This window comes from Apus apus, chromosome 3, assembly GCF_020740795.1.
Source record: "Apus apus isolate bApuApu2 chromosome 3, bApuApu2.pri.cur, whole genome shotgun sequence".
NCBI lineage: Eukaryota > Metazoa > Chordata > Aves > Apodiformes > Apodidae > Apus > Apus apus.
The window spans coordinates 19,499,217-19,519,266 of NC_067284.1; the positions used below are offsets into that span (position 1 = coordinate 19,499,217).

Genomic DNA, 20,050 nt, shown 5'->3' on the forward strand with positions numbered 1-20,050 from the left:
AGAAGAAAAGGTAGGTGCTTGAGGACAGTATTCACATCAGTCTTGAGTAAAGTACATAAAACAATAAACTGAAAACCGATAAAGGAAATGTTAAAATTCCACTGTCTTGGCATCTATAGGGATTGACACCTGAAACCACTTTATGGCACAGGTAGCTGTGTCATACAGATGACTGGCTGATTCCCTTTGAAATGAAACTGCCAGAAAGACAGAAGCAGTGCTGTTCCAAACACCTGTGATGCCAAAGAGGGAGACCTGGATTTTAGGTCCTCATCATGCAGAAGGAGTTCAGAAGCATCTTATCTCTGAGACTGACAAGTCTAGATTGAAGGTCACTCTCTACAACCTGTTGAATTGTGCTACAGTCTGTATATAAAGATGGAACTCACAAGGTCAGAAAGTGACAGACAGGGAGACCCATCCTAACCAAATAATGACGCCTCCTCCCTGGAAGGTGCGGAAATCCTGTTTCAGGGACTTCTTCTATGTTTGGCACTTAAGAATTCCTGGAAGTTCGCATGGACTCAGTAGCTGTGGGTTCAACATCCACCTCTGCCTTCTCCTTATATTTTTACTGCTGTGGAAGCTTTTCTACATAAAACAATAAACTGAAAACCGATAAAGGAAATGTTAAAATTCCACTGTCTTGGCATCTATAGGGATTGACACCTGAAACCACTTTATGGCACAGGTAGCTGTGTCATACAGATGACTGGCTGATTCCCTTTGAAATGAAACTGCCAGAAAGACAGAAGCAGTGCTGTTCCAAACACCTGTGATGCCAAAGAGGGAGACCTGGATTTTAGGTCCTCATCATGCAGAAGGAGTTCAGAAGCATCTTATCTCTGAGACTGACAAGTCTAGATTGAAGGTCACTCTCTACAACCTGTTGAATTGTGCTACAGTCTGTATATAAAGATGGAACTCACAAGGTCAGAAAGTGACAGACAGGGAGACCCATCCTAACCAAATAATGACGCCTCCTCCCTGGAAGGTGCGGAAATCCTGTTTCAGGGACTTCTTCTATGTTTGGCACTTAAGAATTCCTGGAAGTTCGCATGGACTCAGTAGCTGTGGGTTCAACATCCACCTCTGCCTTCTCCTTATATTTTTACTGCTGTGGAAGCTAAACAAGTGCATCTAGGCTTCAGATTGCTTATTCGAAAACTGGTATTTTTTCCCTTTTAAAAATTAAACTGACAAAGGCATGTACCACCTCGGTTGCAGCAGTAATTCTTCTGGCATCACAGACCTCTTAAAACTAGGGAAAATGAATTAAGACAAAACGTGCGACTTCACTATACAAGGAATCATCTCATGTTACACAGCTCTGGTGAATCTTTAGCAGCACTGGCAGTTCACTCCAGTGGGAAGAATTACTGATAGCCGAAAGGACACTGCTGGACTTTCAGAACTCTGAGGTTTTACCATGAGAACAGGCTGTTTATCTGTCATTTGTTTGGTTTTAGTCATAAAGCCATCCAAAGTTAAATAGAAGTCACAGAAAGAAAATATGGCACTCCATAATGCTATTCTGGTGCAGTCTCTTTTCAGAAAAGTGGTGTAGTTCTATTGCCCTGGTTTGAGCACAGGGTTTCAGCTTACTAAGATCTCCACTGTGTCTGTTGATGAATTTAGGTTTTGTTCTAAGGCTTTTAGATTACTTTTCTGCAGTTGTACTGAGTAATGAAATGTATGCATAAAACAGCAAAATAAGTCATAGAATCATAGAATATGCTGATCCATCAGGGTTATTGAGTCCTACTCCTGTCCCTGTGTAGGGCACCCAAAGAATCACACTATGTCCCTGAGAGCGTCATCCAAATGTTTCTTGAACTCAGGCAGGCTTGGTGGTGTGACCCCTTCCCTAGGAACCTTGTTCCAGTGCTCAGCCACCCTCTGGCTGAAAAACCATTTCCTGATCTATAACCTAAACCTCCCCTGTTGAAACCATAAGGTGTATTAACTTCAGCATTTAAAAATTACTTTATATGTAAATATCCTGAAAGACTGAGAAAAAAGGTCATAAGCTGAAGTAAAATTACATCAGATGGATATTTCTGAGTTTACTGATTGTGTGCACAAGAGCAAAATAAGTGAATAGATAACTATTTAGGAACCAGAACTTTTTTTTTTTTTTTTTTTTTCCCCCCCCCTCCCTGGAAATAAAAGCACAATCCTTATGTTATTAATTGCCTCTTTACAACTGAAGTAACTGCTTGGGAGTTTCCACGTTTCACTGATTACATTATTGTAAAGGGCAAAATATCCCTCAAACTACAATTTAATTATTTTAACACGTCCTTCTGGAAAGACTGCACAAAATGTAATAAAAACGTGATTTAATGATGATAAAAAATTATGTCCCAGACAGCATACTGAAGAAGAGGCTAAAATATACGGTTTAAGGGAGAACAGAGAGCAAGGAAAACCTAAACTAGATAGCACGTGGAATTATTTGGTGCATGGTACAGAAAACAAGTTTTTGAATATTTAAAAGACAGAATTCATTTAGGTCTTGTTATAATGCATCTGATAATGTTTTATTGTTAATTAGTTTTCTTGCTATGTCGTCCTGTCTACTGACACATGTAATCCCTGCAACCAGGATGTTTGCACCTAAATGTGTTCTACTTTCAATGTGTGAGTGATATCTGCCTTGTTAAATTAATTTCAATACATAAGAAAATAAAAGTGCCAGATCAGTGGGTAAGGGAAAGCAGAGTGTAGTGTAAGCCATTTAGTTCTAGCATTTAAGATTTAAGTACATAATCCAGTTAAATTAGAAAAAGATAGTAAAGAGGTTATTTCTGGGTTTTTTGTCTTTAGGAACTGATTTAAGGGGCAACCTAAAGTATAGAGATACAACTGGTACTAATAAATCACAAGATGTATGTTCTCTATTTGTGTCACAGAGTAGAATGAGACTAGATTTTGTGCTTCACAAATTTCAGACCTCCTCAATATTAAGAAAATACGGCAGAGGAACCATATAGCCGGAAGAGTTAGCCTCACTGATACTTTGCATGTGTAAACTGATAAATGGTATGTACATCTTATGATGGGAATTGAAATCTGAAAAATGTAACTGCTTAAAAAAATAAAAGTTGTCACATATATGAAACCCTGAGCCTGTTTGCACATTGGTAATATACAATATAGGTTCTATACTGCATTTAAACACATACTGAAAAGTCTGTTAAATACCAACTGTGCAAGTTTATGGTTTTCAGAATGCCACAAAAGTTAAATAAGAGGCCATTTTGTGTTCTTCTTACCGCTGTTGTCATGAGAATGAATTGACCACCTACCACTTACACACTATAATCTCCGCTTGGTAATTATGACAAGATGATGGAAGGCTGATAATTTATCAAAGTTCTTTTACTTCAAAAGTAATCTTGTAAAGGGGGCAGAAAATGCCTCAAAAGTGCTTTTGGGAACAAAATCAACCTTGTAGAATCATAAATACTCTCTTTTTTTCTTACCTAAGCATGGAGATAAAACATTATTTTTTAACCCTTGATTTTCAGTACAAACGTTAAAAAAAAAATGCTCTGTCTTAAAGCATATCTTAGTCTCGATGAAGGTTCATTTCTTATTTTATTTTACTTTAAAATGCCTGTCAATTTCATTTTATTTTCAGTATTAACTTTATTGAGTACACTGCCTGTCCTCTGGCAAGATACTGGTATGTTTTATGCTGCCATTGGAGGATATTTTCTCCGTAGAGCCACTGGTTGTCACTATCAAATTAACGAGGAATTTACAAAGTTGGTAAATCTCCATCCCCAAAACCTACAGACTTTGCATCTTATATTACTTCTGAATTTTATTCTATATCCAGTTCTGTGAGTTCAATGTCAATAGTGTATTTTCAATATTTTTAGTTATGCTTATTCTTTTTACTTTTACTTGCAAGGAAAGCAGATCTACAAGATTACTATTTGCAGTCCGATGGTCTGGGCTCTCTCTTGGGAAGGAAAAGCTGTAAGTCTGAACCCCATCATACTGAGGAAGGCTTAAAACCCCTAAAACTCAGCAAAGACTTTAGATTATCATGCAAAAGGTTGTCCTCATCTTTATATTAAGTATGTGCTTACCACAGGGATATAATTTGGCAATCTATCTCCTGAGGTGGAAATTGATTCAGAGGACAGGATTCAGTTTGGTATTGAAACTTCTAAATGTAGGTACCTATAGGTATGCAAGGTGCCCAAGTTTTCATTAAAGTCAATGAAAATCTTGTCAGTACAGAGTCCAGAGGGCCTACAGTTTTCCTGTAGTAGGTACCCAATGACTATGGCACTGGCAGACATACACATTTTAGTGCTTTAATATTCATAAATTTGCAGTTAATTTTGCTGTTAGCAATTCACTTCATTTCCTACATACAGTAGTACTAGAGATGTCTTATGGTGGCTTTGTCTTCACCTATTTGAAGGGCATAGGTTTCTCCTATCTCCTGTATATATATCCTGAATTTCTTTTACACACCTGTATTAAGGTATCTAAATTCAGTCTTTAATACTAACTCTTAATTCTAGGACCTGTTCAAACACATTTATTTACATATTAGGAAGAAATTATTTACTGTGAGGGTGGTGAGATACTGGAACAGGTCTCCCAGAGGAGTTGTGGATGCCTCCTTCCTGGAAGCATTCAAGGCCAGGTTGGATAGGGCTTTGATAAACCTGGTCTAGTGGAAGGTGTCCCTGCCCATGTCAGGGATCTTGGAACTAGCTGATCTTTAAGGTCCCTTCCAACTCAAACCATTCTATGGTTTCATGATCAATTGTTTCCCATTTCTTAGCTCAACGCAGTTTTCTCACGCAGCGTGGCTATCAGAAAAGTGTAGGTGTCTTGTTTAGTTGCTGTGACTCACTTCTCATAGTTCTTATCTCTCATTTGGCTGACCAGAGCACGTCAGCACAAAATTAAAGCAAAATAAATCTTCCTGTTGCATTAATTGTCCTAAGTTTTAGACTTCTACACAGTTTTGACACTTGAAATGCAGTAAATCTGGCAAAAAAAAAAAAGTGCTTGAATCCTTTCTATTGATAACAAGATATCATTTTTACGTTTGTATCAGATTGCATTTGTAAAATGTCTCCTCTTAAACAAAACTAAAAAATAAAACACAACAAAAAATCCAGAAGGGAAAGTATTAAAAACACCAGCTGTCAAGTGGGCTATTGATGATCTGTACTTGAAAATCAAATACAAATAATAACACCTGGGTGTTCCCTGGTTTTGTGATACAAATTTTCTCAGAAATAATTGCATTAATCAAAATAAATTGAAAAAGGTAAAGGTCTAAATAAACAAAAAGGAAAAACAGTTATATAGGTTATAAAATTACATTTAGTTAACAGTTTGTACTGGCAGCAGCACAGACAGCTTGTAAAAAGAAGAGTATCTCTGAAGTAGCATGCCCAGTCTATATAGAAACTTCACGCACAGCAGAATATGTTAGAAAATGCCTTCTCACCTCACTCCCTGTCCTCCCTGATCCCTCCCCACAACTGTCTGAATAAGCTATTTATTTGTTTCTCTGAGATAAAGTGATGAACTAGTGATGCTTTTTGTCTAGGATTTCAATGTATATCAACACTCTCAGATAGTCATGCACCTGCACAGTAGTCTTTCATGGTTCCTTAAAATGACCCACACCACATATTGCTGTTTTTGTAGGAAGGTGAGAGTGAAGCTAGGACCATGTGGGTTTGTTTACAAGTGCTAGACATTTTCTAGAATAAAAAAGATGGGTTATTCTAGTGGCTAGGTCATGGGGTTGTGGACCTAAGAGCACCTTGTGCTCTAATTTTGGCTGAAGCACTGACTCACTATGATAAGTGGACAACTGTGGTTTTCCTTGACTGATGAAAATTTTTCTGTTTACTGGAAAAACCTCAGAGGAAAAGTTTGTATCTGATCAGAGTTTTCTTGTGAAAATGAATTAGGAAAAAATGAGAAGACAATTGTCTGCTTCAAATGAAAAACAAATTAAAACATATTCCCAGCAGTTGATTATACAGATAAAGTAACTAAGGATATATATATGTGTGTGTATATATGAGTATATGGTTTGGGCAAGTTTGGTGTAGTTTTTCTCCTGCATTTACAATGAAGAAGTTACAATGTAACTCATATTATGTTGTGTTATTTCAAGATCAATATATGCTATCTAATGTAAATAACATTTAGACCATGCAGACTTTAACATCAGATAAATATATACTGCACTATGACAAGCATGCATTGCTGTGTAAGTACAACAAAGAAAATTCTATTTCATATTTTGTTTTACTTCTTAGGGTGGTGTTGTAAAATATGTTTTTACATGCTTTGTTTCTCAGAGATTTTAATGTGTGTATGTGAAATGAAGTATGTGTGTGAGTACACATACAACTTATGTACCGGTAATATCAGATGTTTGATTGTCCACTTACAAGAAAATTGAGAATGGAGGGGACTTCTTCCTGTACATGCTACAACTTTTCAACTATAAAATGCTTAAAAAGAGATTAGACTATATTCTGAATACTGCTTACCCTTTCTGTCATTTTAAAATTCCTGTACTTCTTGCATGGCACTCGGTTGGTTAAACACAATCAGAAGTTGTTAAAATTATTTTTTTATATATTTTTTTTTGTTTTGTGTTATTATCTGACATATTTACATTTGAAGCTATTCTGATACTATATTAAAACAACTGGTTCTTTTTGTGAATAACCACTTAAAACTGAGCAGATATCAAAGAAAGTACTCACTGACTTTTTAAAAAGACACTTAATAGATATCTCCTGCAGTCAAAATTGCAATAATGAAGCAGAATCACCCTAAAGGATTTAAGTCTAGTCAAAATAATGTATTTTTTTACAGACTAAGCACACAAATATATCAAATTCATTATAAGAAGTGATTCTGTTTTTCTGGTCCTTCATTGTTCTGTAAGTCAGTATATACAGTCTCTTGATTATGGCCATTCAAGTTGATGCAGTAACTCTTGGATTTGTGCCACTGCTTGATTCTGGTTCTATGGTCCCAATCTGGCATGCTTTTAAGACTGGGTCTTCAATGAATCTATTGGTAAACATGACACCAGAAGCATCTTTATGTTAAGTGATGTACTGATTATAATGTGATGGCATTTGAATTCATGCTTTTAATATATGCAAAGATATTTCTGTAATTTAAAAGAGAAACATTTTGCTCTGATTCTACATAGTTACAGGGAGATGGAACAGAGAAGACAACCTCAGGAAGAGGCATCATTAGGTTAACATTGGGAATGGAATTGGGAATTGGGAATCATAACCGTAGCCTGTGCAATTTAGAATTATATTCTCAATTGCTTAGAATAATAGCATGGATTGCAGAATGTTATCCCCACTACATGCACTTGAATGCAGATGTACATTACATTTGGTTAACTAGCTATGCAAGAAATCTCTCTTACTCAACACTATCAGACAAAATGATGAAAAAGTTAAAATATCATCACAAACACACCATGCTTTCAGCTAAAAATCTATTTAACCATAATCTAGCAGCTATTCAACAGAATTTTTTTTCATGAAATTGATTTGCTTAGAGCTGCTCATTTAGCATATTACCTTCCATTTAAACTTATTTAAATCCTGTTACACATTTGTATTATTCTCATTAAAGTCTGGCCATCCTGTGTAGCTTAAGCTTAATAAAAGATTTTCTATTTAAATTAAGCTGTTAGTAGTATAAATATGTCCTTAAAATCTTGAAAACATTTAGAATTTTAACTGATAAAAACCAAAACATTATTTGAAATATTTTATCCTTGTTTCTGGGCATTTCAATTTTATGGCAAATTCAGTTCATACCAGCTATATTCATTCAATCAAATGTCAGAAAATAAAATGCTGGCCTCTACTGTTTCTGTTTTAAATTAATTCAACCAGCATAGCTCATAGAAGACAATGGTAAGTTGAGTTGTTCCCTCAGTAAGTAGGACAGAGCTGAATTAAATACAGTATAAATATAGTGTATGGTAAATCTACCCCACATATAACCCTTCATGAACTGGAAGAAAAATGTAAGTTCATATACACCTTATGCTTTCTCTGTGCTGAAATGGAGTGCAGGAAGAACTAGTCCTAATTTAATGACTCAATATTCTCTTGATCTGTTTACCTGGGATACACAACAGAAACGTTTATGCAGAATGAGATTCTGAGTACCACAGACAAAATACTATAGAATGGAAAAAAGGATAACCAAGGGAGAATTAAGAAGTTGGCATATTTTATCTTAGGTTTTGCCACATATGAATTATATATGTGCATAGCTACTGTACTACCAGCATTTCAATGCATTTCTGTGAATATCGGGATGCCTCAAAGAATAAAAGTCTTAAACCCATCTTCTTTATCCACTCTGCACTGACTGCCTTGTCTAGATTCAAATTCTAAAAACATCATTCATGAAAACAAACCAATTTTTTAATTACCATGGCCTCTGGAAATCAACCACACAGAAATATATATATTTGTTGTTGTTGTTCTTTTGTTTTGTTTTGCTTGTTTGTTTATTGTGCTTTTGTTTGTGTTTTGGGTTTTTTTTGTGTTGCTTTTGTTTGTTTGTTTTCCCCAAAGAGTGGCTTTCCACCAAATTGGTCTTTCCCACAATTTTAGATTGAATACTGACCAGATTTTGTCAGTGCAGACACAGACATTGACTGACGTCATGACACGTGAAGGCCTTTGCTTCCCTCTAGTGTCTGATTCAGGAAGACTAACTAAATCTGCTCGTGTTTCCTAACTATGGGACAGAGATTCAGAAAAGGATTAACTGTGTGTTAAGACAGCTGTGATGTCAGGAAAATGCTGATACTGCATTAAAGTTGTATTCTTTTGACAGAACTCGATAAAATATGGCAGATTTAAACAGGACATGTCTTTGTCTGTTTTTGATGTAGTTCTCGCAGTTTTATCAAACTGAAATTTTATCAAGTGCTGAATTCAAGAACGACTGCGGGAACACCCTTTAAGATGCATCTCCAAACAGTATTCCAAACACTTCTTTTGAGGTCATTTTGCCATGCAAATAACTTTCTTGTAGAAAGATTGACCATGCTTTGATTAATTACATGGTGTTTGAATTATCAGAGAGAAGAGCTATTAATTTAGGAGATTTCAATCATATCTAAATACATGCATTTGGAAGTAAAGAGAAGCAATCCTACATTCTGCAAAGGCGCAGAAATGTTTTGTATTATATTCTCCTCGTAATATTACTAAAAGTAGTTCTATTGATTCCAGTTGTAGTTCTGTCTTTTTTGTTCTGACTACAAGTAAACTTAAAAGAAACAAGTATGTCTGAGTGAAACTACACAGCATGATTTAAATATAATTAATTTATCCAAATGCTGTTTTCAAAGGAATAGCAGAGAATGGCAGAAGGGTGCTTCCCACAGCTCCTTCTCACATAGATGAGCTATAGTTCCCAGATTTTTCATCTTGGGTGACACAAGTAGATTTCTTTTTTTTTTTTTTTCTAAGGATGGCATCATACAAGGACCTTTACTGCACATGTGTACTGCAGTACTTAAATAAACAGAGCTAAATTTTCCAGAACTGGCAACAGTCATAAGGTCACCTGAATAAATGAGGTAAAAAAAGAGAAGACAGAAATATCATTATAAAACTACTGAGTTCTGAATTATGCCATGGAAATTATATTGACTTTGAGTACAGCTAGAGAGCATTCTCAATTAGGACTCAGGAATTTGGAACTTTTAACTCTAGGGGGGGTTCACTTTGTTTTCGTTATGTCCTAGTTTTTCTCTATCTGTAAACCAGGGAGAATGATACTAGCTTCTGTGTTAGATTGCTTTTAAATCTACAGGTGTAACACACTTTCAAAGTTACATTATATAAATGGGAAAGGTTCTTTAACTTTCACAGTTGCCATTGTTCTATATTGTACTTTTGGAAGCTGTATTGTATTGGGTAAACACTGTTTTACCCTACAAGGGTAAGTTCAAGCCCAGCCCTATGCTAGATTCACAGATCCTATCTGCTGCATTTCTTGGTCAGGTATTACTAGAGAAAATAACAATCTGATTTTATTTGACTTGGTAACATTGATGAATTTTTCTAGAAACACAGATTAAAAAAAAATAAATTATGACCAATTTGTTTTCTGTTTTAAAATTTATTAAAACTGCTTAATTATCTTCTACCCTCATTAAACACTAAAAAAATCTGTCAAAAGTCCAATTCAAATCTTTAAATTTGATTATGAAGATACAAGCAATAGTTCCTTTTATTCGTATTGCAAAATTATAATTTCCTGATATTACAAAACCCCCGCTATTTTTAGGTTCTGAAAATCTACATTTACATAAAGGCAATAAATAGCAATTGAATTCTCAACAAATGGAGTTGATTAATCACCCAGGAAAAATTAAAGTGAACTTATTAGCAAGAATTAATTTGATTTCCTTTTTTTGCTATAAATCTCATCAGGCCATGTAAGCTCTGTTCATGGCTGTGTAGGTGTTTGTGAAGAGCAGTGATATAAAAAAGGACTAAATTAAAAATTCCTCCCATATATACTGATTCATTTTGTGTATGACTTGAGAAAAAAAAATCCTGGTCAGAGTCTTTTCCAACATGAAGACACTCTTTTTTATATTGTACAATACCTACATATTTCAGAACTAAGTACTCCTGCATGACAGTATAATCTTAGCAGTTTGTATTTTTTTTTTTTTTTTAATTTAGTTCTTACATGACTTGAGCAGTGATTTGCAACTTGATCTGATCTGATTCAAATCAGTCAGTTTTGCGGTTTGCAGGGAGCTTGGATCTGTTTTTTCATTCTACACTGTTTTAATGAAAAAATAATAGGATTTTGTAGGATCTTTCAACTCTTAATGCAAGACACTAGGAACAGAAGAGTATGTAGCATACTATGACACAGGTCCCATTATGGAAAGTTCTTCATAAAGGCAAGTACTCCAGGAGGCATTTATCTTTTGAATAAGTTCACTAATGTTAACACTTCCATTACATTCACAAAGAGAAACATAGAAGCTAACATGCAAAGCTAATTTTCTGCCTTGAAAAATATGGAAGAGGTAAAGTCTGACTGAAAAGCTGGACCAACAAGCAAGAGAATGAGCAAAGCTTCATCTGGCATATATTGTCAAACTGTAGTGAGATTAATTATTCTCATTCAATTTCCATTCCACTTATAGAAAAATCTCTTTTCTCCATATCTTCCTGGTGACAAAAACAGCGTAAGTAATAAAAAATAAGGAGACCCTACTATTAATATTTCCAGCTTTGACAGCTGTGACTCTGCAAAATTGTGACTACAATTAACTGGTAGACTCTTCTTTATTTGCATTGAACAAATTCCTTTATGGACTATTTCTCCACAGTTGTATATGGGCAAAATGGGAGAAAAAATATTAAAAGATCTAGGGAACCATTAAAAAAAAAGTAAACTTTTTTTAACCCTCTTTTTGACAGAGGATGTTACAATATGTCTGGAGTGAAATCCTGAATTTATATAGAAGTACACAATTTCTCACTTCTCATATATAGGTATTCATAATTTCATATAGCTTCAGGGCAGAAAACCTAAGCCACTGTCAATGTAAATTTGCATGGCCATAGGAAAAAAAATAATAAACAGAGCAGATCTACCACTTGCTCTAAACTAAAACTGAAGCAGGTCAAAATCCTTGCAGTATTGAAATTTAAGCTAATTGCATTGTACTCCTGCCAGTTGTGTATTCAGCAGGCACAAACTGCTATGAGCACACATACGGACAAATAAAAGGCTGTCATACTGTTATAACATCCTTCTGCAGCAACTGGCAGAAAAGAGCCCCAGAATGCTAAACGCTCTTTCCTTACCCAGTACTGTGAGGTGTCATGTTGCACTGTGTACAGCTGTGGAGCATGCCAGCAACAACTGACATTGTCCTGTGGAGAACATGTGCCCGCATTACATTCAACACATTTCTAAAAGAATTAATGGCAGCTGCACTGTTTTGCTAATCAGTGGCTATTGAAACTCCTGTGTGAGAAGTCAGCTCCTTCCAGTAACCCGTGCTCACGCCCTGTTCCACACTCTCCTTGTGATGGGGTCAGCCAAGGGTTGCACGGTACTTGTGATGCTCAGTACTGTGGCAATTGGCTTACAGCCTCTTACAGTGTTTTGAATTCTGCACCCTGGTTCAAGGGTCTAGGGTCGGGTCCACCAAGATGAGTGAGTAACTTTGGCCAAGATTTCATGGATCCTAGACCCCCATAGAGAATGTCTGTTACGGCAGCTATCACAGATAGACAGACAGAAGGCCTTATCAGAGAAGGCAACGAAGTTCAAGAGTAGTGTTCAGACAGCCTACAAAACTGCCACAGTAAATGGCATTTTTAAAATGGAAATGGATGTTTGCGTATTATAAGGATTCCTTGATCTCCTGTGCTTACACAGCCTTGCCCAGACTTACATAAATGAAAACTGACAGTGATGTGGATAAGACTTAGGTGTGGCATGGTGACAAACACTTGGAAAGAGTGGTAAAATTAAACACAGAGGTGTTAGGAATCAGCTCCCCAACACATGAATATTTTCCTAAATAATACGGCTAAGTTTCAGAAGGACACATTGTGAGTAACACACTCTAGAGGATCTGACAGCTCAGCAGATACAGGCTGCTTCTGTGAGGCTGAGAAGTGTGTTTCAAACTCCTCAAGTAACTCCTGTAAAGAAAGTATATGGTTGATCCCTGGGCTCCCCAATTAAATGCTTTAACCATTTGGATTACTTGCTGGTTGAGACTGTCTCGGCTGTCTCCTTCTCTTTTCTTCTTTTCCATTCCAGAAAGGTAGGAAGGACAGGAGAAAAGTTTTCAGCAGTTCGGTTTAATCTTAAAATACTTAAAACCACTTCTGTGGAGTAGGAAAGTCAGCCCTAGTACTTGAACAGCTTCTTTTGTTCCTCTTTGTGGACTGAGATACTGGAATTAAGGTACCAAAAACAGTTCCTGAAAGCAGGGATAGTTTGTTCATGCCAGACAATGCAAAGCAGAAAAGATAAAATTCTTTCTTGAGTTTTGGTTTTGTTGGTTTTTGGTTCGTTGGTTGAAGTAACTAAATTGTTTCTCATTGGAACATCAATTACATATATTCAACACATTTTCCCATGCACTTGACAAGCATTCAGTATCCTAGGATTTTGCTGAAAGCAACATTTAAAATAAATTTTCTGAAATCAATGGGTGAAGATATCACTCAGATTTCTGATGGGGAAAAAATCTCCACTTACATACCATTGATACTACCAGTCTCATATAAAGAAGCTAAAAATATCAAAGGAAACATCAGACCTTATTAACAGCCTGATTTTAATCAACACAGACAGATGTGCTCTGTAAGTTGGGAGGATCAACTGAAATACTGGATAGGAGTTTGCCCTTTATAATACATGAGATAATATTTTATTCTTTATTTGCACTGTCTCAGTATTGTGCACACATTTGACTGGCTGCCTATAAAAAGGACACGAGCCTGGCAGCTTGATAAATGGAAAACCTTACTTCATCATAGGGAGGAATCACCAAAATTCATAGAAAGAATGGATTCAACTGCTTTTGCCTAAGCTAGAATGACCAAATTGTCACAAACAGCAATGGTAGTAGGATAGATCTGATGATCTGGTGTGATTTAAAAAAAGACACAGATCCAAAACTTTCTTCAAGGATAGATGATAGAGAACTGTTAATCACTGATCCATCTCCTAAGAAACCTGGTCAGACAAAGCTTCTCCTGCTGTTGGAGAAGCATTACACTGACAAGACCAGCAGAGGAAGCATCATTTGCCAAATGTGAACGTGCAACGCATGCAGATAAACATGTAGGAGAAGTGACTAAAAAGGTGGCAAAACTGATTAGAGGTTACTCCTGGCTGTATGCCCACGATAAAAGCAAACATAGTTTTATTTGAAAAGCACTTAATTTAAAACACCCATCTCAGCACAGAGCACTGATTATTTAAGCACCTTCAACTGAAAGCAGACTACTTTTTGTTGGGTTTATTCCAAAATGCTTGCCAAATCCTGGTTATGCAAAAATTACCCAGTTTGGAAGGACATGAGCACAGCACAACTCTATAGGATTTGTAATGTGGATGAGGATATTAATCCATCAAATTCAGTTGCCTGCTGCTGAGAGTGGCTAATTCCTGAGACTTAGAAAAAAGCAGAAAAAATAGAAGAACAAAGAAGTCACTATTAATGCAACATCCTCATGGGCACCTAACCAATTGTATAGGTCTCTAAATATTAATTTATTAAGATTGATAAATGATAGGAACCAATTCAGCCTTATAGACCTTCCGTGATAATATAAACTCATGGTGTCAGAATACAAACTCTGAAGTACTCCTGAGTAAATGCAAATAAAATGCCACAGAATAAAAAGAAATAGCATTAAATATATATATATATAAATTGTGAATCAACTTAAGCTCCCACAGCTAACATTGGGGATCTTTTCCTAAGAGATGGAGGAAAAAAGTTAAATTTTGCTCTTCCTATTACAAACTCAGGTAAGAGAATAGAACATCATCTTAAAATAACACACATATGTGTGTAAAAAAATTATAATGGTGTCTGTGCAGACCTTACTGATAAATCATATCTTACTGTGAATATTCGATAGCGCATACAACTTTTCTAAACTGATAAATCTCTAAGAACACTTCCATCTTCAAACATTTTAACATATTCAATAGCTGCTACTAACTAATATTACTAGAAAATATATCCTTCAGAATACAAAAGCATGTGTTTCTCTCTCACAACCTTTCATGTAAGCTTTATGTACAGTTTAGTTGTTCCAAAAGTTCACTTTTCATCCAGATTCTGAAGCATACTGAAAACCAGGACTAATGTAGCACCAAGCTTCTGCATAAACAATACGAAGAGAAAGACATGCTAAACAAGTGGCAACCACAAAACACATTTGTTTGCAACTGCTTCACATATTCATCCTGAATACCCCCATGAAATCTTCTTCATCACATTGTTAAATCCACAGCATGCTTTTTGGGTTTTTTTGGTAGTCTAATTCCATTCAAAGATGCCTTTGATATTATGGACTGGAGCAGTGAAATCAGAGAATGTGCCCTAAATACACAGTGCTTAATGTAATGCATGTAAAAAAAGGTAAATAAAGCACTGTACTATTACTGTGTAAGCAAAAAATTGTGAAAAGGAAACAAGGAATATATTCCAAATGTTATGCATTCCATGGGCACATAATAATACATAATATCAAGTCTTTCATGTATTTTATTCCACAATTTTTACAGAAATGGAACATTATGATGTTGCTGACAAATAACTGCATTATGATTCTTTCATAGATGCACAGACCATGGTGCTACATGCATTTGGAATTATTTCTATTATCATGTCTAAAGCTTCTCATTTCTGTACTATAATGTTTCTCAGCTGTAACTGCCCTGATATAAACTCAGATTCAAGGATAAAAGCACTCACAAAATTACAGACATACAATTTCTTACACTGTAGGCTAGTCTGTAGTATAAGATATGTATAATATACCTAGACAAGAAGCCTAAGATCATCTTTAAAAAAAATAACATGGCAACCACATAGAGATCCTTCTTGAAACATTTGAACTGTGTTTAGGAAAAGTTCACCTTGACTTTAATGCGAGATCTACTGTGAAAGATTAATGCAGCAAATTACAGCTGCATAAACATGGAATTCTTTTTACACCATGCTGATTTTACTGCTTTACTTCTCTACTGTGACATTTTCTGTTGTGCTACACAAGGGACACACACTGAAAAAAGTAGCAGAAGACTGCTATCAAGTTTTCACTATTAAGAATACCACTAATATTTAATTGAACCAAAATGAAAATCTGCATCAACTGAAATGAAGATTGCTGTGGGTATTACACTTGAAAATGGTATTTCTCCCTGCAGTAACAGAAATGGGAGCCTTCATAGTTATGTCTGATCATTACCCACTCACTTGTTGCCCAGCAACTATGATCAAGGAAATACAGTTCTTAGACATCCCCATTTTAATCTTGAAAAAGCAGATTAAAACTACTATGTGAATAATCTCTTCCTGGTGAGATATTTTATTATTTCAATTTACATAGCTTCAGAAGGGAATCCAAGTGACTGGAGAATCCAGTACTTTCAGTCTCTGAAAGGCTCATTTTCCCTGTCTTTGTGCCAACTTATTTACTGATCAACTACTTAAACATTGTTAGGTAGTTTGTAATATTTCAGCCACCGTAATAGAAGCAAACATCTGTTACTTACGTTCTCGAATCGTCCCACAGCACACAGTAGGGATTCAGTGTGCCCTGAGAAAACAAACAAACCTATTAATTATTGGTATATAAAAAAAAAATATCACGCTTGACCTACATATTTGTGTCTCCTCCTATAAGATCACGCTTATACTCTGATGACTTGATGCCACTGAAATTGCAAAGTGTTAAGGTTAACTCTTACAGAGTATTTAACTTGAGCCTTAAAGCAGAGTATTTATTGTATTGTCTCTTTTAGATAAGGTAAGAACAAAGTTGTTGATTTGGCATATCCTAGTAGAATTGAAATATGAGATAAGAGTATATCCATTGAGAGACTCAACTTGAGTGAACATTTTTAGGTGTATTTAGGAGAACTTCAAGCCCCTTGTGAACTTGAATGACCGAACCAGTAATTCATTTACAAATCTTGAGCATAGAATGGACAAAATGTCTGGAGGCTGGGATTTTAGAGGACCCCAGAGTTAATACTCAAGTCCTTTTGTCAATTAGGTCCTAAATCGCAGAGATTTTTTGCTCAATTTTTTTTTTTCTTTTTCTTTACCTTTACAATCCCAGCTCCAACCTCTTCAAAATCAGTGAAAGATTTCTGATTTTATTTAGAACAGGATGGGAATCTAGGTTTATTACACATCATTAAACTGTGGACAATCTTTTGGGAAAATGAAATTTGTTATTACTCATGTTTAGTTTGCTGCCTAGGAAGAACTGAGAGAAAATTAAAATGCAATCTTTGCCCCTAATCTTGTAAATCTTTATCAAAAGTCAGATTGACTTAGAACTTCTTAACCGGCTAAAACTGCAAAACTGTATTCCTGTTAACCATAAACACTGGATATTCACAGAAGTCAGAACCATACACATAAATTAGATATAAAATACAGAATAAAAGTATCTTTTTAACTAAATCACAGTGATTTGAAGAATGAGGTGGAATATGCTGTTTTCTTAGGTCAGCATTAGGGTAGTTTTCTCATGAACAGTGTTGGTGCAGTAGATATAAAGATAGTTTCATATAGACAAAACACGCCCCAATATTTCATTCTGAAAAGTGTTTTATTTATAGAAAAAACATGGCAGCCTGTGAAGTAAATATCTATTAAATATTTAAATTCTTCCATCCACATCTTTGTCAAAGATAAAAAAGTTCCTTCTGAAGATGTTTGTGAGAGAGGCATTTAGGGAAATTTTGATCCTCTACTTCAGCATTTTGCTGACTGCATTGAATTTGATGAGTAAAATATAAATATTTTAAGCCAACATATACATATGGCACTTAATATTAATATAGCACTGTACAAATATAAATAAATGATGTTCGATTCCCTGAAGTATTTATAATGTAAAGAAAAAGAGAGGCAAGAGGGCACAAGACAAAGCACTACATAAAAGGCCCACTGAGATTCAGAAACCAGGTCCTGCATCATTAGCCAAAAGCTTTCAGGTACATTGATACAAGAAAATACAGAAAAGTAAGAATTAAGAACAACAGAATGATGATGCAGAATTAACAATTTTTTTGAAATTTCATTTTATAAAGAGTATTAGTTGTACCCTAAGACTGAGTGAATTAATTCTATTTGCTTGATATAGCATTGTGCATATTAAAAGAAGTACTCCTATGGAGGAATGGGAATATGACATTGTGTATCTGAGATTTGAGACCTGTCTTTCCTGGTTGCACATATCTGAAGTTTATGCTCACTATTCCCACAGTGCAAGTAAAAAGAACACAAAAACACTTTCAGAAAATAAGTCCATTATAAAAAAATCTACAAAATAGAGGGAAATAAAAGCCTTTGCAGAAAGCTGAAACACAAGAAAACTACCTCTGTCAGATCACACACTTCACTTTCTTTGAAGTGTATTCAAATGAAAAAAACAACAACAAACAAACATGCTTAGCCATTGCAGTCACTAATGAGTGATTAAGCAGAAACATAGAAAGCATGACAAATACTACTCCTGTTCCTTACACAGAACTTGTCTGAGGGTTTGCTCTGCCAGGTGTGGCAGATCGCAAGGCACGGCAGCTGTTCAGAACTTCTTCCTCTTTTGATATCCTGATCAAACATACTTCAAGCACTGCAACAAGCACAAGGAGCCTGTCTCCCTATCCTCTTCTTTATCCTTAAGCAGTTGCTCCCTTTTTAACAGCTTTTTTCTGGGTCTGGCCTTCTGGCAATGTCTTCTCACACTGCAGTCATGAGCGACCTCCAATAGCCATGGCTCTCTGTGAGAACAGCAATGTCACTGCAGCTCTTGCCAGTTAACTACTGAGCTGCAGCTAAGGAAGCAGCTACTGTGTCTATTAACGTTTCTGACTGTTGCAGTATTGATTGATATACTGCAGTACAGGACTTGGATATCTCAAAAATAGACATATGTGTGTGTTTATGTATATAAATCTCTGCCTGGCATACAAAACTGAATTTTCGAGATGTGATGTGATTGGCAACTTCGACATTTATGCAGCACAGTGCCAACTGTGTTTGGTAGCCAGAGTTTTCAGTGTAATTGAAAGCTTGATGCCCTATGCTACTGCTGCCTTGCTACTTTTGTGTCCCTGAAGTAAACTTCTGTGCTGCCAGAAGGTGAGAGTTCATATTCCCTCAGGAGTAAATAGGATTCTCTTTGAGTTGTGTAATTTTTGAAAGATTACTTTGGTGTCTCTTTAATTAAAGTACTGGAAAAAATATGATCACATTCATCAGTGTGTTCACAGTGCGTAAGACCAAATGTCATGTTTTCTCATATTCTTACTGTGGTCAACTGTCTACTACATTTTATTTTTTTCTGCAAATCCAAATACCATGCTACATTCCGAATAGTAGATGTAAGTCGGATTTGCACTTACTCAAAAAAATAATCCCCTGGTTTTATTAATAAACTGGTTAATATAGATGTAAAATGAAGCAATTATTATATTTTTGCATAAATTAATATTTAAGAGTAATTTGAATTAAACATATTATCTCTTATTAAATGATCATATTTACACATATTTTTCATAATATCTACTTAATTTAATCAGTGGCTGAGGAGGTAAAAGAACAAATGTGTGAGTTTACTCCTACATATTAGGCATACTCTGTTCTTAAATATTAGTCATTAAATCAATTTGGAAACAAATTGTTCTGAACAATGGACAGCATTTTTAGAAGAGAGGTTTGAAAAGAGCAAAAATAGCAAGAAGAGCCATTCCAAAATGTACAGATGAAAGAGAATGTCTGTGTTTTATCTTCCACTTAATAATTAATCTATTTAATTGACATCATCATTCATCTGTAAGCCATTAATATATAACATTCAACAACTAAAATATATTAGTACTAATTTTATTTTTCTGTATGTGACATATAAAGCTTGCTCTATAGTAATACATTAAAATTATTGTTTTCAGCTGAGATTTATAACAAAAAAGATTAGAACTGGATTCAATCCAAATACAATAATAATTCAAACCTACAAAATGATATTTGTATGCATCTACAGCCTTACTTCTTTAAACTAAAGTCCCATTACGGAGGCTAAGCCCCGAACATAAAAATCACCAAACGTATTTAGCTATTAAAATTCTAAAACTGGTTTCCATTCCCAGGTTTTCTAGTGCAATATTTTGTCATTGTATCTTGTATCCAGACGGATTGAGACCCTATATAAATTCAGTATGTATA

At 35.3% G+C, this 20,050-nt stretch overlaps 1 protein-coding gene across 9 annotated transcripts in view; it reads right to left on the minus strand.

Moving 5' to 3' along the window:
• The window catches only part of ADGRB3 (adhesion G protein-coupled receptor B3), a 464,008-nt gene that overhangs the window by 170,155 nt on the left and 273,803 nt on the right, over positions 1-20,050 (minus strand). For all 9 annotated transcript variants that reach the window (XM_051613843.1, XM_051613841.1, XM_051613842.1 and 6 more), the window contains one exon: positions 16,363-16,406. In XM_051613843.1, the coding sequence (XP_051469803.1) occupies positions 16,363-16,406 (44 nt within the window). The remainder of the gene's footprint in view (positions 1-16,362; positions 16,407-20,050) is intronic.